The sequence below is a fragment of the Mytilus trossulus genome, chromosome 14 (genome assembly GCF_036588685.1).
Source record: "Mytilus trossulus isolate FHL-02 chromosome 14, PNRI_Mtr1.1.1.hap1, whole genome shotgun sequence".
NCBI lineage: Eukaryota > Metazoa > Mollusca > Bivalvia > Mytilida > Mytilidae > Mytilus > Mytilus trossulus.
The window spans coordinates 18374497-18402241 of record NC_086386.1 but is presented as its reverse complement, the minus strand read 5'-3'; the positions used below and the strand labels follow the sequence as shown (position 1 = coordinate 18402241).

At 33.6% G+C, this 27745-nt stretch overlaps 1 protein-coding gene and 1 long non-coding RNA gene across 4 annotated transcripts; one reads left to right on the top strand and one right to left on the bottom strand.

The window, feature by feature from the left end:
- Positions 1–1463: 1463 nt before the first annotated feature.
- On the top strand, positions 1464–27536 carry LOC134695630 (kelch-like protein 8). The gene is made up of 8 exons (XM_063556943.1): positions 1464–1648; positions 11984–13039; positions 13311–13454; positions 14074–14185; positions 14624–14792; positions 17630–17789; positions 26417–26618; positions 27019–27536. Exons 2-8 carry the CDS (start codon positions 12061–12063, stop codon positions 27140–27142), a joined length of 1890 nt encoding a protein of 629 aa, XP_063413013.1. The 5' UTR covers positions 1464–1648; positions 11984–12060; the 3' UTR covers positions 27143–27536.
- LOC134696664 (uncharacterized) lies at positions 22075–25140 on the bottom strand. 3 transcript variants are annotated; one of them, XR_010102987.1, is made up of 3 exons: positions 24996–25140; positions 23023–23123; positions 22075–22266 (listed from the first exon to the last, which is right to left on the bottom strand). It is a non-coding gene; the product is annotated as an uncharacterized LOC134696664 (long non-coding RNA). The 3 variants fall into 3 exon arrangements; XR_010102988.1 differs by lacking the exon at positions 24996–25140 and adding an exon at positions 24605–24666; XR_010102986.1 differs by lacking the exon at positions 24996–25140 and adding an exon at positions 24270–24466.
- Positions 27537–27745: the final 209 nt, after the last annotated feature.

Here is a 27745-nt window from a genome sequence, read left to right as displayed (position 1 = left end):
TGACAGTCTACTATAAGTGTACATATTGCCTCACGGTTACTGAAGTGAGTTGCCCATGTTGATTCAGATATAATACTCATTATAAAGTTCTTAATTGGAGTGTATAATGCTATCCTGATGTTCATATACAATGGACAAGTTGTTAACACATGACATAGGTCTTCGTTTTCAGTTCTACAGTTTGGACAAATCGGGTCTACTTCGGCCTGATTAAATCTGTGTCTATGAGCTTGTAATAGATAGGTTCCCGTTAACATGCGGCTTTTTGTAATTGCTTTTCTAATATCTGAAACTGATGAAGAAACTGTAGCCCAAACAGGATGTGTGACACCTATTGTTAAGTTCGAAATTGCTAAATTTTGTAGAGTTGATTTTTCTTCACATTCTAGGCGTAGTTTGTTTGTCCAATGACCGTTTATTGCTGATTTTGTCCGTTTTTTCCATTCTATTTTTGAAAACTTCTTTTCGCATACTTCCAGAAAGAAAGGTAGATTGTACATCTCTAAAATTTCTGCTGTTTTGGTGAAGAAGCTTGTTGATCTTCCGGACATATATTGACGCATAGCTAGTGATCTAATAGTTTCATTGTCGCTATTGAGAACACCAAATAAGAGGCTAAGTTGTCTTTTGTGAATTCCAGCAATAAGCGGTAGAGCTCCCAGAAGTAGGTATACTGATGCACATGCTGTCCTTTTCGGAAGAGACTGAAGTTTTCTCAAGTTATCGAGGTGGAAGCTTGAAAGAAGCGACATTTCTTTAGAATTCACATGTAGAGTTTCAAGCCCGTACAGTAGCCTTGGTAGGACGTATGCTTGATAGATCCTATATGAAGATTTAGGATTTAAACCATTTGAGCCATGTACACCAGTCTTTATGAGCGAGTATAATGTTCTTCTGGCTAAACTGATGCGATTATCTACATTTATTCGGGTTTCATCTTTTGTTGATCTTGTTAGCCCTAGGTGGGTTGTACGATCCGTACAATTTAAATCATTGTTCCCCATACTGATAGAGATCTATAATCTAATTAGATTGATGTCTATAGATTTTATGTTAAAAGTTTAGAATAACGGTTACGTGCACAAGTTAAAGGTCAAAGAAACTGCAATGCCATTATAAAACCGAGTGTGAAAAAAGAATTTCTGACAGATGTTTTTTGTTGATCAGTGTTGGGGATGAAATCCATTTTTTGCATATTTTTTTTTTAATCAGCAAACTGAGAAAATTAGATGGACATTTTGAATTAATATAGACAACATGCCTATATTAATTCAAAATGTCCATCTAATTTTAATTTATCCATAGTAATTTGGGCGATATGTCAGACGTATAAATCCAATGGTACTTTACCCTTTTCAATTGTGGGGCGAGTTGGTAAATTAGCTTGGATCGATATTTTTTAAAAGGGGCGAGTTCGTGAAAAAGAAGGGCGAGTTGTCTTTAATCGTCACGAAATAAGGGGACGTTACTGCATTGGAAAATAATGCACCTGCTCATCGAACTATTTATTTATATTTTTGTTAAAGGGAAATGAAGTTTTCTTCACCAGTAAATGTCATCTTCTTGATGAAAGATTGTTGAAGCATCATAAAAAAATCTGGATAGTGTCACAGCGTGCACAGTTTTATAAGAAATAAGTTTCATAAAGGTAGTAGCAGTAATTTCAGTCGGAGTCTGAGACAGTGTGTATATTTCTGTATATATCATGGACTAGTCCAAATAATAATTTATGACGTCTGGCAATTATCTGTATCTGTATCGTTACGTCGAAGGTACTCGACGGGAGAGAGAGCGCCTATTGGCGTCGTTGGAGAGCTGTTTTGAAGCTCTCAACTGACTTGGCGCACACTACTGCTTCTTCCAGTTGGTTCCAATGAATTACAGTCTTGACAAAGAACGAGTTCTTTAATTGTTCAGTTTTACAGTTTGTAGTATCAATTGCCTTTGAGTTGTTTTTAACTGAGTTGGTAACTATGTTTGTGCTCTCAAAGTCTACAAAGCGTGTCGGTTTGATTGTCCTTTTGGTTTTGCTTTTCACCAAAAATTCGTCAGGTTTGATAGCTGGGACCAAACCCTCAACCACTTTGTACAGAAATACCAGTCTTTGGCTTGTTCTTCTGTACTGTAGGTTTTTAAGTTCCAGCACTGCTAGCATTTTGGTGACCGATCCTTCTTCTCTTGATTTATAGTCACCTGTGATGAAACGGGCTGCTCTTCTTTGGATTCTTTCTAATTGGTTGATGTTGTTTGATGTATAAGGGTCCCATACAATTGCCCCATATTCCATCGTAGATCGCACCAATGAAATGTATGCTGTTTTCTTGCAGTCTTTTGGGCAAAATCTTAGGTTGTGTCTAAGAAAGCCTAGTGTGGAATTCGCTTTCTTAGTTACATTTGAAATGTGGGTGGTCCATTTCAGATTGTCCGATATCTGTAGTCCCAGGTATGGATTGTGTTTGACCTGTTGGAGTATGTGTCCATCAAGGGTATAGAACTTCTGACTTTTGTTCTTAATGCTCAGGATGTAACATTTCTTAGCATTGAAGCGCATACCCCAGTCTATGGCCCATTTTTCTAGGCTAACCAGATCTTGTTGTAACAGTGTGTGGTCTCGTTGAGTTTTTATATTTCTGTATAGCATGTATAGCAGACAATCATCAGCAAAAAGTCTAACAGTTGATTTTACTGAGTCAGGGAGATCATTGATATTGCAGAGGAAGAGAAGGGGTCCGAGTACAGTTCCTTGTGGCACTCCTGATTCCACTGTAGCTTCTTCCGATTCCTCTCCATCAATGACAACCTTCATCCTTCTCTGAGTTAGAAACATTTCTAGCCATTTATTCTGTGGTCCTCTCACACCATATTCGTCTAGTTTGTGTAGGAGTTTGTTGTGTGGCACTGTCAAATGCTTTTGAAAAGTCCAGGATAGCAACATCAATTTGGTTTCCAGCATCGTGTGATTTCATGAAGTCGTGCAGTGTGACTAGTAGCTCACACGAGTATCCGGATCTGAATCCATGGTTGAGTGATGTTAGTACCCTGTGCTTGTCTAGATGGTTTAGTATGTGCTTACAGATTATATGTTCAAGTATTTTGCACGGCACAGATGTTAGTGATACCGGTCTATAATTTTCTGGTGCATGTTTATCTCCTTTTTTAAAGACGCTCGAGATGTTAGCGTTTAACCAGTCTCTTGGCAGTTCTCCAGTATTTATTGATTTTTGGTATATTATTGAGAGTCCTGGTGCAAGTTGTTTTGAGCACTCCTTGAGGATTCTATTAGGTATACCGTCTGGTCCTGAAGCTTTTGATGGATTTAGTTGCCTAAGTAGTTTTTCGACTCCTTCATGTTTTATTTCGAGGAATGGGATTGAGTTCTTTATGTTCTTTGTTGTTTTCGGCAATGTTTTGTCGTTGTCCCTTGTGAATACTGATTTAAATTGTTGTATCAGTAATTCTGCCTTCCCTTTACTATCATTCACTAATTGGCCATTGCTTTTCAAAGGTGATACTCCAATGTTGTCTTGTTTCCTAGATTTAATGTACTTCCAAAAAGGTTTTGGATTGTTGTTTTCCAGTCCCTCCATTATGGTGTTGTTGATGTATTCCCATTCAGCTTTCCGGACTTGTCTTTTACATTCTTTTTGAAAGTGCCTGTAGTTTGACCAGTTCTTTGTTCTCTTTGCTTGATGGTATAGCCTGGTTTTCTTTTTGAACATTTTTCTAATTTTGTGATTTATCCAGGGTAAGCTTGCTTTAGAGCGGATGAGTTTTGATGGTATGTTCTTGTCCAAATTTACGTAGAGTTCGTATTTAAATGTGTCCCATACATGCCATAATTCTTGAACTGTGGCATTGTTATGGTTCATATCCCTGATTTTGTTGGATAATGTATCCAGTTCTTCATGGAGATCTTCCCATTTTGCTTTCGAGGAAAATGTAGCATTTATGTGGCCGTTTACTCTGGTAGTGTGGTTTTGTATCACAGTCTGTTATGATCATGTCATGGTCAGATATACCTGGAGCATTTGTTGATGTTTTGATGAGTGATGGGTTGGTGGTTAACACTATGTCCAGTAGATTTTCACCTCTTGTTGGTGTTTCATGGATCTGAGTGATCAAGTGTGACATTAGGACTTCAATAAGGGCTTTTTGTATTTCTTTATCTTGTGCGTTTGGGTTTATTGACATTGTGTTCCAATCAATATCTGGACAGTTGAAGTCTCCAGTAAGTATGAAATTAGTATTTTTATTGGAGATCTGGTCTAGTGATTTATCAAGTTCTTTTATATCATCCATGTTTCTATGAGGCATATAAAATGAGCCTATTGTTAATTCTTTTTGGTCTTTCAGTTGTATTTTCACCCATTCAATCTCGCACTTTGTTACTAGTTCTGGTTTTTCTACTGCTACTATGTCGTTTTGTACAAGGACAAATACTCCTCCCCCTAGTGTACCCCTGTCGTTCCGATATGCTACATAGTTTTCTGGGAATACTTCGCTTGATTTTATTGCGTCTTGCATCGGTTTTTTTCCTGGTTTAACTCCTTTTAGCCAAGATTCTGTGCCGCAGATGATGTCCGGTTTGATGTAGTTTACAGCTGCTGTAAATTCAGAAGTCTTGTCTTTGATGCTTCTGCAGTTTAGTGTTAGTATTCTTAGGTTACGCTTTGTTTCAATGTTGAATACGTTACTGCTGGTGGTTCTGTTTTTGCTTTTACTGCTTTTTGGTGATGAGGTGTTTGTGGAGTTATTTCCTTTTGGGCTGCTGGTTTTGAGTGGACTGAAAGCATTTGATGTGATGGATTCGAAAGTACTGTTGTGTGTAAGAGGTTCATAATAGTTTGAAGTGTTGAGCTCATAGCTGTGAAAAGTGAAGGTTGATACATTGATGGTGTCGAATTTGCAGCATAACCATTGTACATTTGATCTCTGTAATAAATCATAATCTGTGGAGCATAGTTCTATGCATGATTTGTGATGCCAGATGCTGCAGTCATCACAGCATACCCCTTCGCAGTTCCATGTAACTGGATGTTCACATAATCCACATGGATATACGCTTTGTTGTTTGGTTCTTGGTCCTGGGTTAAGTTCTATATCTCCTGCAAGTAGGAGGATCAATATTAACATTGAGTGATCTTTATTTGGTTTTGTTGGTAATGTTATGGGTCTACGCATTATTTGTACTAATCACAGACCTATTGAACCAAAAAAGATGTTCTGATCTACAACAATCTTCCCTTTTATCGGCTGCCTATTTACCATCTCTAGTCCAAATAAAAAAAAATACTGTGATTTTGCATCTTTTAGTCATAAGTAGTGGGTGCTACCATCTAGTCCTAATAATAAAAAAATAACTGTAATTTGGCATCTTTTAGTATACTAGAACACACCTGTGATATCGCGGGTCCGTGACTAAATTAAAGTATATAACTATGTGCAAGCCTTATTTTAGTATTAGTACATGTATTGTCATTTGATAAAGTCATGGCGATTATAAGATACACAGTTTTCTCTGCTTTCAAATTTTTCTGTTTGAACCCGTCGAACTGGAACTTATCAGTTATTGGTATAAATATTAATCATTTTGAAAACAAAAGGTCCTGGAATGAAGTATGCTTTAATCAACAGCATTGTCCTATATTAGTTATAAATAAAGTTGAAATCTTTGATTCGCTGTTTTACGTCATGTCCGTTAACAAATTGAAAACTGTACCTATACGCCTTATTTTTAGTCCAGATTTTTAGTATTCGTATTGTTATCTTAGAAAGTCTTACTCAGGGACAAAACTTAAAGGGGGCCCAGTCGCCCATGGCTCCTAGATTTTGAGCTGGGACCCTAAACTTTCAGTTAAATTTCAGTTGAACATATAGAAACTAATTGTGAAATATCTGGTCTGGGCTCCTAGCTTGAAATTCCCACGTTTAGTCCCTGTTACTGATTAAAATACTACAATAGGTAACAATTTGACAATTAAGTAGTGTCAACCCTGTGATTATGACCTGTGTAATACTAAATAGCATATTAATCCTGAATACACCGTTTGGTGGTGCGCCTGTCAGATGAGGAACGTACAGATAAGGTAATCAGTAACAGGTGAATATACTATTGGTATCGGTATGGGACTCAACCCGGAACTTCTTAATTATTGACAATATTAATTACGTGGAAAACGAAAGGGCCTGGAGGGGTATAATTTTCAATCTACACCTTTGTACTATATTAGTTATATATATAAAGTTGAATTCTTTGATTCGTCATACTCACATGATGACGGCTGACAAATTGGACCTCGTAATTTTAGTATTATAGATATGTAACCAGAGAGCATGAATTTCATTACAAAATTGCTCATCTCCACTAGGACCTCTGTGTAAGTGTGTTACAAGGCAGCGTGTTAACCAACTGAGCTAAAGAAGTACTTCCTTAGCTCAACCTGTCAACTGCTTACCGCTGACTAAGTATCTACTAAATTTTCTAAGGGAAGCTATCCTCTCACATTTATAACAAATCATGCAACTAGGTTTATAAGAAGTAATAACATGACAAACAATGTAAATATAGTACTATATATTTCATGTATTTAAAAACACAAAATCACGAGGTCCAGAATTTAAATAAATTGAAAACCCGACATCCTGAAATTGGAAAAAAGAATTCCCAGATCCTGTAAGGCACAATCCCAAAATTACAAGCTTTAAAACACCCTATCCTGGAGTATCGATAAAGATCCTATCCCCCCTCATATGTTAATCATGATAATAACTATCTACCATTGTCTACAGGTAAATTAAAAAAAAACTTAATATATAAAATTTATTTTGTAAACAAAAAAAGTGTCTTCATAAACATGATAATGTATGGCATTATGTCTTTTTGAAGTATGGTTGATATATGTCCTATGGACATCTTTCCTTGCATAGCTGACAACTTCATCAGTCAGAGCTCAGACATAAACAAGTCGAATTTTGTTTTTGACTTAAATAAGTCGAAACACGTATTTATTATAAAAATGTAGTTTCAATTTTAGACTTATCTAAGTCAGAAAATGACAGACTTGTTTAAGTCTATTTATGTTGGTGAAAAAACGTAATGTTATTTTGTGACCAAACTACACCACCTATGACAGCAAAAACCTGTATGAGAGTCCACAAGGACTTGAGCTATCTATATGTAATTATCTAATTGAACATCCTTACTAAACACAGATGTTTTACCTCATTAAGTGTGATTCCAGGTGGTTGCATTGTAAGGTTAATTATCATTATCTCCGATTTTTTAGACTCTCATTCATATTTTTCTTTAGAAGACAAAGCATTGGCTTTCAATGTTGTAATTATTTGATTTAGATGCATGACCTCCTTATAAATAATCGTGGGTCTTGAAGTTAACCAATTTTGATCACTCGTTGACTTGTAGGAGTCGATATTTGCAACTTTTTTATTCTGGTCAATTATTTCTTGTTTAACAATATTGGACTTATTCAAGTCGTATTTTGTCTTACATTAAAGGGAGACAAATCCTAAAACTTACAAATTTAGACCTCTATGAGTCAAAAACAGATTCAGACTTATTTATGTCTGAGCTCTGACTGTTCATAATTGCAAGTGACCAAATGACACAGAAATTATTAACTATATGTCACTGTATGGACTTCAACAATGAGCAATGCCCATACTGCATACCAGTAGTCAGCTATAAAAGGCCCAAAAATGCATGTTATTCATGTTTATAATATATCTTTAAATATGGGTATTTTTAACTTTAACACCCTGTAATACAAATATATTTGAGTGCGCCCTAAGACAAAAGCTGAATGGTGAATCGGGTTCTGAAGGGTGTAAAAAAATCATATAGATCTACAGGTATGAATTTAGACAACTTTATCCAAGATCTAAGTTTGAATTTGAAAATTTTTGTATGTAAATTTGAGCAGACATATACAGTGAAAAGTGAATTTTGAAAGCAAACATTTTTATATTATTTGAAAAAGATTAAAATTAGGAAATTTGATATATTTTTCACAGGGGAAGGGGCCTTTGGTTATTATTTGGTAGAACTATAGGCATGATAGGTAGTCAAAGATAAGACAAACTATAGGCATGATAGGTAGTCAAAGATAAGACATTTTAATCCAAGACTGAGAATCATAAATTATTCAAATTTGTAGCTACATGTAAATGTTTTGAGCATTATTATTAAATAAAGTTTAGTTTAAAAATTGAAATACATGGTTGTCAAATATAAGAAGTTTGTAATCATTACAAGATACATGTACCAATGGATACTGAGAAATTAGAATCAAATAATAAAAGTGATGCTCAATTTTGCAAGTCTAATGTCATAGACAATTAAATGATGTGGGTAACTAGTAAACTGATCTAGTAATTTCTTTCATTGAAGTTAGGGACTAACTTAAACATTGTTAAATGAGTGACTTTCTAAATCACTGATTCAAGTAAAATTACATGTATATGTCCATAAAGGTTGGAAGTGAAGAGTTGTCTTTCTCTAATAATCACAAATTCAAGTAGTAAAAATTAATTACTAAACTAAATGATTTAATTTTATTATAGCTTAAAATATAGAATACTAATCATCCAGTGACTAATTATGTTAGTAAAATTACCAGAACCAACATCTCTGTTGATTCATGTCAGGTAATGTCACAAATGACTTAAAAATCACTTGTATTTAAAAGTATCATACCTCAATTATAATCAGACAATTTCCTTCCAAAAAATCACTTCTTTAAACAACATTATTATAATAACCCCACTAACTTTAACACCCCGAAACAGTGAAATTTTGATTACAACAATAGAATTTTATTACATAATCTATTAGATGAAACCTTGAATTTGACAAGAAATTTACTCCCAATACCATATATGACTACTGGGAAAAATCTGTGAAGAAAATATCAGTTCATTATGTAATGCCATTTTTATAGCAATTTTTCAACTTCAATAGAATTTGCAGCTAAAATTACTTATTTCAATAAGTACCCTGACTGACTATGCTCAATTTACTAAACATGAATGGGAAGTGGCTTACACATTTTAAAAGTTACAGACATCATGATTAATCTGCAGAATTCAATTTTTTCACTGAAAACAACCACCAAACTAAGGAAAACTTATATGAAATTCCTGGGGAAATGAATAGCAACGCAGGGTATATGGGTTAATAGCAATGCCAGAGACTATTTTAGCTCACCTGGCCCAAAGGGCCAAGTGAGCTTTTCTCATTACTTGGCGTCCGTCGTCCGGCGTCATCCGTCGTGGTCGTCCGTCGTCGTTAACTTTTACAAAAATCTTCTCCTCTGAAACTACTGGGCCAAATTAATCCAAACTTGGCCACAATCATCATTGGGGTATCTAGTTTAAAAAATGTGTGGCGTGACCCGCCAAACCAACCAAGATGGCCGCCATGGCTAAAAATAGAACATAGGGGTAAAATGCAGTTTTCGGCTTATAACTCAAAAACCAAAGCATTTAGAGCAAATCTGACACGAGGTATAATTGATAATCAGGTCAAGATCTATCTGCTTTAAAATTTTCAGATGAATCGGACAACCCATTGTTAGGTTGCTGCCCCTGAATTGGTAATTTTAAGGAAATTTTGCTGTTTTTGGTTATTATCTTGAATATTATTATACATAGAGATAAACTGTAAACAGCAATAACGTTCAGCAAAGTAAGATTTACAAATAAGTCAACATGACCAAAATGGTCAGTTGACCCCTTTAGGAGTTTTTGCCCTTTAAAGTAAATTTTTAACCATTTTTCGTAAATTTTATATATCTTTTACAAAAATCTTCTCCTCTGAAACTGCTGGGCCAAATTAATCCTAAATCGGCCACAAACATCTTTGGTGTATCTAGTTTAAAAAATGTGTGGCGTGACCCGCCAAACCAACCAAGATGGCGGCCATGACTAAAAATAGAACATAGGGGTAAAATGCAGTTTTTGGCTTATAACTCAAAAACCAAAGCATTTAGAGCAAATCTGACATGTGGTAAAATTGTTGATCAGGTCAAGATCTATCTGCCCTGAAATTTGCAGATGAATCGGACAACCCATTGTTAGGTTGCTGCCCCTGAATTGGTAATTTTAAGGAAATTTTGCTGTTTTTTGGGTTATTATCTTGAATATTATTATAGATAGAGATAAACTGTAAACATCAATAATGTTCAGCAAAGTAAGATTTACAAATCAGTCAACATGACCAAAATAGTCAGGTGACCCCCTAAGGAGTTATTGTCCTTTATAGTCAATTTTTAACCATTTTTCATAAAATTTGGTAAATTTTACTACCAGTAACATTTTCCAGAGAAACTACTGGGCCAAGTTCATTATAGATAGTGATAATTGTAAGCAGCAAGAATGTTAAATCTGACAGTCAGAGCTCAGACATAAATAAGTCTGAATCTGCTTTTGACTCATAGAGGTCTAAATTTGTAAGTTTTAGGATTTGTCTCCCTTTAATGGAGGACAAAATACGACTTGAATAAGTCCAATATTGTTAAACAAGAAATAATTGACCAGAATCAAAAAGTTGCGAATCTCGACTCTTACAAGTCAATAAGTGTTCAAAATTGGTAATCTTCAAGACCCACGCATATTTATAAGGAGGTCATGCATCTAAATCAAATAATGACAACGCTTTGTCTTCTAAAGAAAAATATGAATGAGAGTGTAAAAAATCGGAGATAATGTTAATTAACCTTACAATGCAACCACCTGGAATCACACTAAATGAGGTAAAACATCTGTGTTTAGTAAGGATGTTCAATTAGATAATTAAATATAGATAGCTCAAGTCCTTGCGAACTCTCATACAGGTTTTTGCTGTCATAGGTGGTGTAGTTTGGCCACAAAGTAACATTAAGTTTTTTCACCAACATAAATAGACCTAAACAAGTCTGTCATTTTCTGACTCAGATAAGTCTAAAACTGAAACTACATTTTTAACATAAATACATGTTTCGACTTATTTAAGTCAAAAACAAAAATAGACTTGTTTATGTCTGAGCTCTGACTCTGAGATGAACAAACATGTCACCATCACCAAAACACAATTTTGTCATGAATCCATCTGCTTCCTCTGTTTACTTGCACATAGACCAAGGTGAGCGACACCGGCTCTTTAGAGCCTCTAGTTTTTTAACGACAGCCATCAGCTAATCTTAATTCTGAGAAATATACAACTGTACCAATTTGCACTAAATGGGAAGTTATTGCTATATATATTTTAAAGCTATTTTGAATGAGAATGATGTAATTTTATAGATCTAGGAGGATTAAGTGCTTTACATGTATTGATAAAATAAACTTGTTTTTGTTGAAAATCTAATTTTGTTAAATTAAATATTAAAATGTATCTCATCAACATATACATGTATATGGCATGCAACACTTGTTTTCACATGCTATTATATCATTTATGTATATATATATATATTTATAAACTCGTGTAAACATCAACCCAACAATGTTAGATCTGTAAATTTGCTTTTGCAAACTTTTTGTCCTTCCCTTGCCGGGATTCGAACCCATTCTTCTGAGATATCGGGGCACCAAATCGCCTGCACTGTAGCCGTCCCGCTAGACCACACGACCACTTAGTCTTCACAAAAATAAAGTTTTCGGTGGCTGTGTGTTACCTTTTTGCGTCAGTTTTAATCTGGTTTCGTACTACAGTACATGATATATAAGGCATGGAGATGTTATTGTTACAGATCAGCTAAATTATCTATAGTTAAGGATCCTACAAATTAATGCAAAATACAGTCACAGAAAATCATTATATTTATAAGTTCGTCTGAGTCAGTGACAACTCTACAACAGATGTATCCATCGGATCACCAGCAATGATGGGGATACATGGCTGAGTATATATATATATATAATAATTGTTTTTACAACATGTGATAAATATTTACACAATAGTTGAAAATTTTCTTTTCTCTTTCAGCTATAAAAATTGGAGCACTTTGCCTAGATATATAATGTTTACAAATCTCTATAAGACAATTGGTAGACAACCTCAATATGGCAGAGCAACCACCTTTACCTAAGAGAATTGACAGTCTTTCTGAGAAGTTGGTACCACCTATTCCACCAAAGCCAGTCTCCAGATCACCCTCAAAGCGGTTGAACAAAATGGCCACATCAGAAAATCTTGCTGCTGACTCAGCAATGTCTCAAAATTTTGATGCCAAACATCACTACAAGTCTTGTTTTAAAACATTTCAAGAATTTTATAAAAATGGCGATTTGTTTGATATAGAATTAAAAGTTGGAGATACGAAATTTAAATGTCATAAAATTGTGATATCATGTGTCAGTGAGTACTTCAGAGTCATGTTTATGTCAGAAATGTCTGAAAGTCGACAAAAAGTTGTCACTATTCATGATATAGAGGAAAGTGCAATGTCAAAACTTATAAATTTTGCCTATACTGGGAAAATAACATTTACAATAGAAACAGTGCAGCCTATTCTGTATGCTGCTTCCATACTGCAGATAAATACTGTTATTGAAGCATGCTGTCAGTTCATGGAGAATCATCTTCACCCTACTAATTGTATCGATGTACACAATTTTGCCGAACAGCACAATCACGCAGAACTAATGAAAATGGCGGACCATTACATTCTTGACAACTTCAATGATGTTGTTGAAACTGACGAATTCAAAGACATGTCATTCAATCATCTTGAATGTCTTGTGAAATCTCAAGACCTAAATGTTACAGATGAAACACAAGTTTATGAAGCTGTCCTTAAGTGGGTCAAAGAAGATCCAGAAAGCCGTAGAGATAATATGTCCAAATTGTTATCGCATATAAAACTAGCGTTGTTGAGTCCAACTTACCTTGTGGAGAATGTTGCCAGTGAAGAATTAGTGAAGAAAGATTTAGATTGTAGAGATTTACTTGATGATGCTAAATCTTACCAGATGTCCTTGGCAAGTCTGGTATCCAAGGTCAGACCTTCAGAACAGACCAGACCCAGGAAAAGTTGTGCAGGTAGGAGTTATACACTACACTCGTTTCAAATTCTTGTTATAAAATTTTATATAGTTTATGATTGCAGGGATGTAATTGGAATTTTATTTTTATTGTAGGAGAGCATGTAATTTAATAAGAACTGAGTGCCATTTTGGAATGTGAATAAAGAAAGTTTTTTTTATTCTCCCTTAGCATGTTAACTTGAAAGTGTCAAGCCTAATAAAAAAAAGAATTGGCATTGATTACAATTAGTATATGTACGCTATGACTTGAAAGATTTATTTTTCAGGTGTTCTATTTTGTGTTGGTGGCAGAGGTGCTTCTGGAGATCCATTTAAGAGTATAGAATGTTATGATCCTAGAAATGACAAATGGTTTGGTATCACAGAGATGATGAACAGAAGGAGACATGTGGGTGTTTGCTGGACAGGAGGTGAACAGATTTATAGTAAACTTATCTATATAAGTTATACATGTAAAAATAAGAAGATGTGGTATGATTGCCAATGATACAACTATAAACCAGAGACCAGATGACATAGCTCCGATTCCCTGTAAGGGTTTGGCGTCTGGCGAACTCAATTATAATCCTGGTACCTTTGATAACTATTTGACTTTACTTTTGGTCTTTTTTTGTTTTATTTGCTCTTCAACATTTAAATAAGGTTTGGAGTTTTGATTATGTTTACCTCTGGCATCACACTTCAGAGACATTACTTTATGTCCCAAACAGCCAGCATGAGCTACGATATTGGCATCACATCAATTTATGTTTACCCTTACAACAGATCTTCTCTGGACCTGCTGGATCAATTGGAACCAATCTTGACCACACCAATCCTTGTTAGAAAAAACATTGTCCAATGATCCCATCTCCATTGTCATCAATACTAAAAAACAGAACATAGGGGTAAAATGCAATTATTGTCTATTACCTTGAAAACTGTGCAATTGTTATAGACAGGGACATAAAAGATAAAACATTGTTCAAGTTTCTCTCTTTCCATATATAGGTTTCAAGATATTAAATGTACATACTGTTTGATTGACAGGTCTGTTGTACTCTGTGGGAGGACATGATGGAACTAAACATTTGAATACTGGGGAAGTATTTGACCCCAAAACTAACAAATGGTACAACATTGCTGCAATGACTACTCCCAGGTAAGATTTTTGTACATAAGGAAATATTTGATTTATGGATGGATTTATATACAATAATCATAATAATGGTACAATCACAACAGTGAAAAAAGGAAGGTTTCATACAAGAAAATTATTTATACCATCTGTTCAGTCATGATCTATTGTCTTAAAACTTTGGCAAAATTTACATGTAAAGAAATTCAAGAAGAAGTGCCTAAAAATGACTGGTGTAAAACCATTCAAACAAGAAAACCAACAGTATCTATATGAAGAAGCAAGAAACACTTATGAACCACTGAACATCAGGTTCCTGAATTAGGACAGGTGCAAACAAACGCAGCATGTTTTTCCCAAATAACCATTTAAATATTTCATAAAATAAACAACGAAGAACCATAAATGTTAATTTACAAAGCAAAAGTATAAATTTGTCTTTATGTCTTTTCTGTCTTTCAGACGTGGTATTGCCCTAGCCCCTATGGGAGGAGCTATCTATGCTGTAGGAGGTTTAGATGACTCCACATGTTATGACACAGTAGAGAGATATGATCATGCCTGTGACAAGTGGACATTTGTATGCTCAATGAATGTCAGACGAGGTGGAGTTGGAGTCACATCATTTAATGTTAGTTCTTTATACCATATTTATTTATGAATGGAATGCTTCTTTTTGTAACTTCATTAGGGTGTAAAAGCGTTGACCCAAGTTCATTTTATTTCCGCGCTTCATTCTAAAAATGTGTGCACAGTCAACGCTTTTACAACCAATGAAGTTACAAAAAGAAGTATTCAATACTTATAATTACATTCTTTAGCTATTGACACAAATTTTATAATGTTTTTATTTAGTTCACCTGTGCACTTTATTGTGGGACCATTTGTTATCTTGAAAGAAAAGTTTTATTGAGTAATGCAATTGTTTAAGGAATAACATGTGATGTGCAGTCAGCCAATCATAATAAAGTATTATAATGAAACATACTAATGTGATTATTATTGATTAACACAAGATTTATTTGTGGAGTCACAATTTTGAGCATAACATATTGTACAAACTCCTGTATATTGTTAATGTAGACCCCACTTCTCTTTTTAGTCCCCTAAGGATGAAGTCAAAGGGGCTTAAGGTCTGCATTCGTCTGTCTGCCTGTCCATCCATCAGTCCAGCAAATAAGTTTTCCATACATTTTTGGAAAATGACGCAGTCATTGTTCCATAACTGCCGACCTGAACTTCATGACATTTCTCTGCCTACCGCGCTTGGTTTTGTATTTCCTATTTTCCATACAAACTGGAATCTGCTTGTGTTATCATTATGCATCATTGTGTAGTATTAAATCAGCCAGGACCCAGTTTACACTGGTTTTTGCTTGTATTCCACTACACTCGAACAAAGTGTTGTAGTTTGACGGGAACCAGTTTTAGAATTTGTAAACTACAAAACGTAATCGGTTATTGTTCATTCCGTTTTGGTGTTTCATACCGACTTATATGGTTTGAATAAGCTTAAGACCCTTCAAACATTAATGTGATAGGTATATTAAAGATTGTTTTACAAAAGGATTGAACTGTTTTACTTTCAAAGTCGTACTATAGGGATATCTGTCATATACAGATTTCCACTCTCACCGGTTAATTTCTTCTTTTACACATGCTTTGGAAACTTCCTGTTTAATCGCAAGTTTTAAAATTGTTTTTGAGTGAATTAAACTTATTTTAACAATCATGAAGCGTTCCAGAATCATTTTAAAGCAGTTTCTTCTTCTCTTTGATGATGAAAAATAGGTTTTCTCAAGAAAATACCGCAAACGATCGCAGAGGAATTGAAACGTACAAGTCAAGTCGGCACCTGGTTAAATTGGCATCTAGTCAAATCGGCACCTATTCGACGTCAATTCGGCATCCAATAATATTTGTTATAATATTTTCTATTCAATTAATTAATTACTGTTACCAAGTACATAGTGAATATGTTGTTGTGTATTTTGGTAAACCACGAAACGAAAGTGAATATGTAGTGTATAAAGGTAAACAATGAAGCCCTTACCAAAGCTGTTGTTTTAATAATAAGACGATTTGTGTAATTGTAAAAACAAGTCAATTATTAAAATAAAATGGAAAACTATGAGTCCCTTTCAATAAATCAAACTTTCATGCCAAATAATTAGCAAATTTAAGGTGTTTGTTTTTCAGTAAAGTTTAAACAGCATTAAACCAACAATCCTGTAAAATGCTCAACTGGTTAAAATAATGCAGAAAAATACATAATATCTCATGTATAAGTCCAAATAATTATGACGTCTGGCAAGGCTATTTTATTATTTTTCTTATTTTTGACAACAATTATACTTATAAGAAAACACTTGCTTACAGAGTTATTAAACGCAAAACCAATTAAGATTGGGTGCGAACATGTAGGGTGTGAAAGTGAAAGGGGTGAAAATGAGTGGGCGCAAATGTGAATGGAAGCGAACAGACCCAGATTCAGACTATGTACCAGTGAGAAATATACAAGCCTTTCTACGGTATTTATTTGTACAATTCAGCTAGTCTTGACCTATTCATTTGCCTTAAAAAAACAGCCAGTTGTCACCTTCACTTCACACACACACACATATACGAATATCAATTATATGCTCACGATACATGTTGCATTGTTAAACTAATTACAGTATGTGAAAATCAAGACTTGCATAAAAACTATCCCAATATTAGAGACAGTGGCGTCATTTTTCTTCAGAGCTTTCAGCTCTTTGATTTTCTTTGTGCTTGGAAGATATATATTGATTTGATATTTGGTGTATTGATTTATCATGACAAGTAAAAGATCAAATATGAATTTTGTTCCGGTTTGATGACTCAGTGCAGAGTTATGGTTATTAAACTCTGAAAATTCACATAAAAAATCAGTTTTCCACTCTATTTTTCGTTACAAGTGCTTTATGCCATTGACTTGATAATTATTAAAAAGTTTAAATCATAACAAGATATAGATCAAGTCAGCATTTTGTTCCAGGACAATAAATATAGAATAATAGGTAGTTTCGTTTTTGATACTGACTATATCATGTGGAATATCTAGACGAGCCTGTTAGGGTGAATTGAGATATTCCACATGATATACATTGTGTAGCCAGTATTAAAAACGAAACTACCGTTTATTCTGTTTATTGGTAATTATGAAGTCACACAGTGTATTGCCTAATATTTTCAGTGATACAGCCGATACTCCAAAATATTAGGCAGTAAAATAAAAGGGAAAATATACGAAATTACTGATAAAAAAAAATAACGGGTAGTGGATTATGTAATACAATACTCTCAGAATGCTTGTTGTTCATGATATAGTGTTATGTTTTTATTATTAAACCCCATTGCACTTCTTATGCCTCTGCCAGTTGCACCTGAAATATATAGTTTAATCTTGCCTATTATTCAATCATACTTTGTTATTTTATTCAGGGCCATCTATATGCTGTTGGAGGAAATGATGGTACATCTTCATTGGACAGATGTGAGAAGTATGATCCAATCATGAACAAGTGGAGCAGTATAGCTAACATGGAAAGACCCAGGGCTGGTGCTGGTCTCTCAGTTCTAGAGGGATATGTATATGTTGTTGGTTTGTAAATTACTGCAATTTGAACATTTTCCTTTTGATCTTACTGTGTTAGATTTTAAGATCACAGACATGACTTGATCAGTAGGACAACCGGATGTGCCTTTTTGGCCAAAATGTGATTCGGCGGCGCTCAGTAGTCCTACGCCGAAAATTGGACTATATTACGTCGGCCGACGTCAGCTGAAAAATGGCGCGCTTTTGTACAAAATATTCATTCGTTTACAGCAAAGTACCGGCGGTCAATACTGTTGATTGTAAGCACATTTATAAGAGAAAAATATATGAGTTTACTTATTATAATCATGTTTGAAAAAAAGAATTAAAGAAAATCTTATTTTTCACATCTGAACATAGAATTTCGGATTTCGATTTTCTGCACTATAGAATAAAATAGCGATATTAAAAAGGGGTACAAAAAAAAGCTTATCCTCCAATTACCTCGAATTTTTTACATCGTAATTTCGCTAGTTTTTCAAATCGAAATCCGTAAAGAAAAGGGGTGTCCAAAGTAGGGCAAAAAATTGTACCCATTTTAAAGTAGGGGTCTCAATTTTTTATAGGTTTTTCCTAGCATGGCCGGTAGAATTAGAAATTGGGAAACATTCTGTTTTTAACGTAAATATTCATTCAACTATCAAGAATAGCTGAATCCTTATATATGTAACCCCTATAAAAATATCAATATGTGTCAATAAATTGTAAAATTATAGATTTTTTTTCGAAATTGAAGAAGGCGCCATTTTCGCCTATTTGTCTATTACGTTTATTGGTCCGCTATAATTATTAGCTGATTCTAAAAAATCTCCGCCTCCATTTTTTTTATACTTGCATTTTATAATCTTTGGTACATAATACAGATGTTATTAAAAAATTAGGCACTTCTATCGAGTAGAAATGGAGAACGGTCATCTTTATTTTGTATGTCCCCACTATGGGGGCGTGGTCCTCCTTTCCCCTTGTTTCTGAAGTACACGATAGCTATTCATCTCTCTAAATTAATTATCAACTAAATATCATTGAAACAAAATGAATAAATTTTAAAACATCATTAAATTTTAAATGCTACTGATTTTTTCTAACAGAATATGCCGGAATCGACCCCATCCGATGTTGTGTCAATACATAGATCAACATTGTCAATTTCCGGCGCCGAAAATGTCAACGTAAAAGTCAGTAAAAGTTGGAATCTTTTCTTTCTTGTAGACTTTGTATAAATTTTGTTTATCTTAATGTCAGGAAAGTCAGGCAGTATGTTGAAACCATATCAACGTTATACCAAACCAGGCTTTACTTGGTAAACTAACAGTTTAAGGCCTGCATCAACATCATGAGATTGTTGACATCGTACTTTAATAAAGTTGAGAAAAGATTCATTTCGTGCATATCGTTACCGGCCGCTGAGTTTTTGAAATGAACAACTTATCTGTTTGGTCATATCGATTTCTTTCATAATTTTCCTTGCATTCTTTAATACAGTTATCGTTATGTGTTTTGTTTCTTTTTTTTTTTGTCAAAAGGGGGAGGGGGGCTTGCTCTTTTAATTTTATCAAAGGCATGCGTAATTTTAGGACTTATGGTTCTCAATTTCTGATTTGCAGTGAAGGTTCAGCCTCTTCATGACTTTACATATATATTTCAAATCTGCAGTTTCTTAGGAAAATGATTATTTATGATTACTATATTAGTATTACATATACATGTATCTATGCATAGGGGGGAAAGGGGGCGACCATTTGCTATTCTAGGTGGTGGGAATTCGAAGAGAATCCTGGTGTATTTGTACTAGTATTTGTCTGTCCTAGGTGCTCTACCTTTATATCCATTCAACAGTATGCCTATATGTTCATCTTTTTTTTTGTTATTTTGTTTAATGTAAATTATTTGAATGAAGTATGTAAAAGTTTGTTGCCAACTTTTTTTGATAATCCACATAAACTATAACATTGGAGATCTATAGTAGGATTTTTTTCTGGATTGACAATTAATCTGCATCCATTGCATTATATGCTTTCATTTTTAATTAAACATATTTCACTTTTGCACACAGACACAGAATATTCCTTTTCATGTAGTTTTGTGTCATGTTATTTAGGGGTCTTTTATATACATGTAGCTTACTATACGTTATTGGTTCTGCTATAATAAATGTTGAAGGCCGTCAGAGATCTATATTAAGTCATTTAGTATCTGGCGAGGAGTTGTCTCATTGGCAATCATACTCAAACTTCTGATTTTCATATTAGAACTGTAATTAAGCCTTAATCAGGCAAACTGAAAGGGAACTGTAGTACCTATAGTAAATAACTTATTACAAAAAACTGTTCCACTTTTAAAAAAAAATCAATGACGTATTTTAAATGATATAATGTAGCTAGCCATATGGAATATGTTTTATATGTTGTGCATCTCTTTTCTCCTTTCAGTCACAGGGGCTATGTTCAAAGCATGGTTGTTTATATCATACATTTGTAACTGGTGGTAGGATATATACATGTAGTAATGCAGTGTTGAATACTGAGTGATTCCCCTCTCCCTAAATTGATACTGGGATAAAAGAATTAGAATTCTTTCACTAAATCTCAATAATAGGGCAAAAGTGAAGGAAATCAATCTAAGCACACTATTGTTTCTGCTCTGACAGACATGTGTTCTGCTCTTTGATAGGGTTGTCTCTTTAACACCTTGCCCATTTCCATTTTCAATTTAATAGATAATTTAAGTATGTGATATGTGATAAGTATCCAAAAGTGAGCTTATTTGATCAAATTCATCCTTGTGATTCAATTCTTGAAAATAGAGTTTTACAACATATGGGTAAAAGGTAAGAGTCTTTTTTAACATGAAAATAGTCAAATAATTCTGGAATGGTAAAACTTGAATTAGCCAAAAGGTAAAAGTGAGATTTCTTTAAATTACATGCATGCAAAATAAAAGGGAAACACTTGAGTCCAGAGGGATATATTCGTTTTTCAGAAGTATACAATACAAGAGTGCACACGCTGAAATGTCTCGCTTTTTCTTTACTTATCATTGATATTATGTTGATGGTCCTAAATATAAAGCTTTATTACAACTGTCACGCAAACTTAACATTAAACAAGTAAACAAAACATTGACCAATGAACCATGAAAATGAGATAAAGGTCAGATGAACTGTTACAGGCAGTCATGTACAGAAAACAAATCTTCCATACACCAAATATAGTTGACCTATTGCTCATAGTTTAAGAAAACAGACCAAAAAAAAAAAAAAAACTTAACATTGGACACTAAACTGTCAAAATGAGGTCAAGTTCAAATAAAACCTGTGTGATTGACATATAGATCATAAAATATTTCCATACACCAAATATAGTTGACCAATTGCATATACATGTGTAGTATTAGAAAAAAAGACCAAAAATCAAAAACTTTACTTTTACCACTGAACCATCAAAATGAGGTCAAGGTTAGATGACACCTGCCAGCTAGACATGAACACCTTACAATCGTTCCATACACCAAATACAGTAGACCAATTGTATACAGTGAGTATAAGAAAAACAGACCAAAACACAAAAACTTAACTACATGTACATGTATAACCACTGAACCATGAAAATAAGGCCAAGGTCAGATGACACCTGCGAGTTGGACATTTACACCTTACAATCCTTCCATACACCAACTATCCTAGACCTATTGCTTATACATGTTGTATCTGAGATATGGACTTGACCACCAAAACTTAACCTTGTTCACTGATCCATGAAAAGAGGACAAGTGAAAACTGTCTGACGGGCATGAGGACCTTGCCAGGTATGACATTCCAAATATAGTTATCCTATTACTTATAATGAGAGAGAATTTAACATTACACAAATCTTAACTTTCTTTACAAGAAGTCACTGAACCATGAATATGAGGTCAAGGACATTGGACATGTGCCTGAGAGAAACTTCTTAACATGAGGCATCTATATACCAAGGATGAAGCATCCAGGTCTTCAACCCTTTAAAATATTAGTCTTTTGAGTAGTTACCTAACCCCACTTCCATAGTGGCCAGATCACTATCTCTTTGTAGAGCTTTCTGCAACAAAAGTTGCAGGTTCAAGAAAAATGAGGAATCTTATTAAGTATACAACAGTGATATTGCTTTGAAACTTTTTTTCATGAAAACAACTGAGTCAATAATCTGATTTTTTTTTTACTAAATAAGGTGATATTTCACCTGTGCACATTGTAATGTTGATGAATCTTGCATATATTTCAAAATCCTCTTTTTACTACACATTGAGCCCATAGTCAGCTTAAGTTTCATTTATTCAATCCTGCATAAGTTCAACAAAAATGTCTGCTAATAAACAATTGAACCACCTCGGTTACCATTCTGTACATGAATATATCTTATTTTCATTTTCATATTCATTGCTGATTCCAGGTATCAAAATTTTAATCCTCCAGTAAAATTCTTCTTCTGACCATGCTGACAGTGTACTGAAAATGAAAACAATAAATTTGTTATTAAATTAAGTTGATTCAATTGAAAAGTAATGATAAATGATAAATGATAATTTTAATATATTATATTTCATTGTTATGGGCATCATTGACCCAAATATGGTCTGCTTAAGTCATTCTCTTACATGTACCTGAAAAAATATTCAAGTTTATTTAAACCCTTTTGACATTCTCATGGATATGAATATGATGCACATCATGTAAGAGTTAATTCCCTTATATTGTTTTAAATCTTTATTAATGAATCTTAAATTACTGAACCCTTCATTCTTGAAATTAAGTTTTAAATCCAAATGAAACTATCTTGAAATTATACAGCATAGATAATACATGTATCATAAAATCTTTAAACTATTAAATGTATACCATTTGGTCTTAAAGTCTGTGTATCATTCTTGGACCTATAAACTATAAATTTTAACTTCCATTCCAAATTTATTCCATTGGCAATTTTCTTGTCTGACTGTTAAATGTAAAAGATTTTCAGTCTATTTCATTATCAATATAGTGTTAATTCATATTTGTCTATCATGTTTTGTTTCATATTTGAGAGATTAAAATCATAGTGCATTGTAAAATAACCCACTGGTGTTACCCTGAACAGACACATTTGGATTTCTTACCCTAATCATGTTAATATATTCTAGTCATCTTGTTTTCTATTTTAAACAAAATAATTTGACATTCCATTTGATTACTGTTTTCTTGCTGTATTATGTATGTATATCATACCTTTTATACATGTATATGTGCATGTACTGCAATTGTTTTTGTTGATATATAAAAGTCCTCTGTTTTGAATTTTTTATTCATAGTGAACATCTTTCTCCATCCTGTAAATATAAAGCAAATGTACATACAATTACTAAATCTATAATACTAAATTATTCAAAGCAACATTTAATTAATTTTGCATTGTTATTATCAACACATGAATACAAATTTGCCAAATAAATTACCAAAAAAACCCATAATTTTCTTGATCCAATGAAGACCCATTGGTGGCTGTAGACTGTTGTCTGCTCTTTGGTTGGGTTGCTGTTTCTTTGACACATAACCCATTTCCATTCGCAATTTTATATATCTATTATTATAAATTTCTGCTCAATACATAAAAGTTACAGGCAAAGAAAACATGTATTATAATAGTGTACAGTGTACATAAATATATGCAAGCTGATTTTTTTTACATTTTCAGGGCACTCACAACCTTGTTTTAATTTGAATCAATGAACCACCACTGTCATAACACCATTATTTTGATAATATTATGATATCAATCAAGTTGGAGTTCATTTTTTGAAAGAAATTAATATTGTCAATGGATTATCATTTCTAAGTAGCATGATAATTAGCATGATTAGTTGTATAAATATATATGACTATAGCCTATAGGAATAATATAACATAATGGATATAAAGAATCTGTACAGGCATATCAAATTTGTAATAATTCCTGGTCATGAAATACATGTACATGTATAAGCTCTGAAATAAGTGGGTGATTCAGTGGTTAATTTCAATGTGTAAATTTCTTTTAAAATATGAGATATGAATTTAGAGGATGCATGGCTATCTATTATTTTTTTGTGTATGGGAAAGAGGAGCCTGTGCCTGTATCACTTTCCTTTTGTATTTTATGTTTATGAAAGATTTAATTTTTATGAATTTTACATTTTGGTGTACATATGTACGAGGGTTTGGATGGGGTTAAATGATTAAAGAATAATGCCCTTAAAAATTGAAGTTTAGAGAATAACGGGCCAAAAAATAGAAGATTAGAGAATAAAAGGGTTAACTTTTGCAAGTTTTGGAAAATTAGAGAAAAAAGGGGATAATTTTTTAAAGATTAGAGAAAAAAGGGGTAAATATTAAATGTTTACAGAATAACAGACCCCCCATCCAGACCCTCATGTACATGACATATATATTTATGAAATCAGGGACACAAATATTTTTTTCCGAATGAAATATTATACCTGGTATAAAACATCCAACAGTAAAAGTGGGTCTAGTGGCGGATCCAGAAATTTTCATAGGGGGGGGCCCACTGCCTGACCTAAGAGGGCTCTAGTCACGCTTCATTGATTCCCTATATAAGCAACCAAATTTTTTCCCAAAAAGAGGGAGCCTGCAGCCCCCCCTAAATCTGCCTATGGGCCCAGTATGGGGTTCACTTTTGAGTTGAACCCGAGACGTTCATCAAAATTTGTGGTGCCTCAGTAGCCTATATTTTGCAATTTATGGGGCATTGAAATTAAATGTGTACCCCCCTTTTTCGAGAACTTGCAATCGGCATGACACGTGATCATACGTGCTTTCGAATTTGATTCATTTGGGTCCGTATTTTCAGTTAGAGATTTACAATGTTCTATTATCATGATTATCTGAGCAAAAAGTGAAAGCGTGAATATTTTCCATGGAGATCGTGAAGAACACCTTGACCAGTTTAAAAACGGATGTTGACAACTTGTATGGGTATAATATTTCCGGAGACAAGTGCGGATACCTTAGACCGAAATCCGAAAGTAATTCTGCACCAGTATATATAGTTGATTCAATGCTAGTATATTATAAGGAAATGATGATATATTATTATTGGATTTCAATTTTCATGTTTGATTTTATTTTTGCCGTTTAAATCATTTCTTTGGATCCGACTTATTTGATAGTAATTAACTAAAATATCTGGTATAAACCATTACCTTTTGTGTTATTCAGCATAAAGATTAAGCATCCAAGAATGTCATAAATGCAATTTTTCAGCATGGAATGCCAAATCCAACGTCAAATAATGGCCGCCATTACGTGTTGACAACGTCGTCTAGTGAACCGTATCACTGAGCGGCGAAATCCTTACTCAGGCGCTTCCGGTTGTACTACTGGATACTCCAAAATATAAGGCTATGGTGTCATGTATCAGTGCAGCAAAGTAAGGTGCTCCAGTTCGTCTGCTTCATTTCATCAATGAGACTTCATTCTTAAAACCAAACCACTATCTAAACCTTTTGTATGCATACAAATATTTTACTAACTTTTTCATTTTACTTTATATTCTCAACCCAAAAAACATGCACTTTTTATACGCCCGGGACGGGACGTATTATGGTATACCTTTGTCCTTCCTTCCGTCTGTCCGTCCGTCGTCCACACTTCGGACAATTAATCAAAAACGCTTTCACCAATTTCTATGAAACTTTGGTGAATTGTTTATATCTATTGAAGTAAGCTCCCTTTCGTTTTTTTTTAATTTCAGAATATAAGTTTTGGATTTATGGGGCTTTATTCATAAAAATGGGGGGATTTTCAACACTTCGGACAATAAATCTAAAAGGCTTTGACCAATGTCCATGAAACTTTGGTAAATTGTTTATATCTATTGACGTAAGCTCCCTTTCGTTTTTTTTTAATTTCAGATTTTAAGTTTTGGATTTATGGGGCTTTATTCATAAAAAAAGGGGGGATTTTCAACACTTCGGACAATAACTCATAAAAGGCTTCCACCAATGTCCATGAAACTTTGGTGAATTGGTTATATCTATTGATGTAAGCTCCCTTTCAATTTTTATAAATTTCAGATTTTAAGTTTTGGATTTATGGGGCTTTATTCATAAAAAAAAAGGGGGGATTTTTAACACTTCGGACAATAACTCAAAAAGGCTTTCACCTATGTCCATGAAACTTTGGTGAAGTATATATCTTTTGAGATAAGCTCCCTTTTAATATTTATAAATTTCAGATTTTAAGTTTTGGATTTATGGGGCTTTATTCATAAAAAAAAAGGGGGAATTTTAACACTTCGGACAATAACTCAAAAAGGCTTTCACCAATGTCCATGAAACTTTGGTGAATTGTTTATATCTATTGATGTAAACTCCCTTTCAATTTTTATAAATTTCAGATTTCACTTTTTCTTGTTATGAATTTTTATGCTTAAAAAAGGGGGAATTTTCCAATAAAAGACAAGTTAAAAGAGCAACGGGTGTATTATGCGCTAAAGCGCAGCCCTTTATTAAAACATGGACACATTCCCCATTTATTTAAGTTTACATCAAATTGTTTTTGTTTTTTCTAGAAAAAAATATTGTTAAAAAATCTCATTAAATTGAATTTGTACTATTTTTAGGTGGATTTGATGACAGCTCCCCTTTGAATACATGTGAACGATACAACTGTCAAACAAACAAATGGGAGAGGATGGCTGACATGACATGTGCTCGTGGAGGAGTGGGTGTGTCTACTATGGCAGGGAAAGTGTTTGCTGTGGGCGGCCATGATGGATTTAATTATCTCAGCTCTGTAGAGGCATATGATCCTATTAAAGATAGGTTTGTAACTTAACTAAGTACTTTTATCTGTAGTGTTGGATAAATATATTTCTTTCAAGCCACAATTTTATTTCTCTTGTACCTGGATGGGACATCACATTTATTATATAAGACTTATCACTGACTACCAAAATTGTAAGAATCATGTATGGAAGGTCTTTGTGTAAATTAGACAAAAAAGATGATGGTTCATAGTTTAGAAACCAAACAGGAAAGAACTGACATGGGGTATCCATCCATTACACAAAATCAGTATGTGCACAGCAAAAATCACTTTGATTTGACTGTCTGATTTTTTGCCTGTCTGCTAGCAAACAAGCACTTTGCCTGTATTGGGCAATGAATCAATTCTTTAAAAAGGAATAATTATATATTCATTTAGTACTTCTATATTTTGTAGTTGGACAACAGTTAGCAATATACAGCAATGCAGGGCTGGAGCAGGATTAGCTTTTAGTGAATGTTCTCCAAATCTATTAATGAACTCACAAGTGGACACTATAGAGAAAGAACAAGGGTACTAGGACAAGTTTCTTGTATTGAGAGTGACATATTCTGTAATGCAGCTGATTAAGTTCTAACAAGCTTGCTCTTTGTTTGAAAACTCAAAGCTTGTTACTATTTTGAAGCATCTCTATTGTTTAACTGTTATTTGTATGTACTTTTGCATTATTTTCTATTTAATGTGGTATTTCTTTTGAAAGACCAAACTTTATTTACTAACATTGCATATGAAGATTTGTTATTAACAGGAGAATCTATTGAACGTTTTTGATGTATTTGAAAGTCAAATCATGTTTGCAAATATTTTTTGATTTTGAATTGTCAGAGGTATTCAAGAAAGTACTGAGGTTATGTATGTATTTGTTTACATGTTAACATGTATAAGTCTACGCACACAATCAATGGGGACTTTAGGTTTGCTTTTTGTCTTTTCTGTTAACACATACATACCACTTGGTTTTACATTTCTTATGCATCAGTACTTTGTTATTTCTGTCTGCTTTGAAACTTTAAAATTAGGCACCTCAAGATCAAGAAATAATATATGAAGAAAAAGTTAGATTTGTTTTGTAACTTTTCTGTAATTATTGTTAAATGGACTTAGTTTTTTCAAATTTATTTCA

Excerpts from the sequence above, each read along its gene's own strand:
- LOC134695630 (XM_063556943.1), top strand. The coding sequence starts at position 12,061 with ATGGCAGAGCAACCACCTTTACCTAAGAGAATTGACAGTCTTTCTGAG. Across the intron at positions 13,455-14,073 it reads GGGTGTTTGCTGGACAGGAG|GTCTGTTGTACTCTGTGGGA; the intron begins GTGAACAGATTT and ends TTTGATTGACAG. Across the intron at positions 26,619-27,018 it reads TATGATCCTATTAAAGATAG|TTGGACAACAGTTAGCAATA; the intron begins GTTTGTAACTTA and ends TATATTTTGTAG.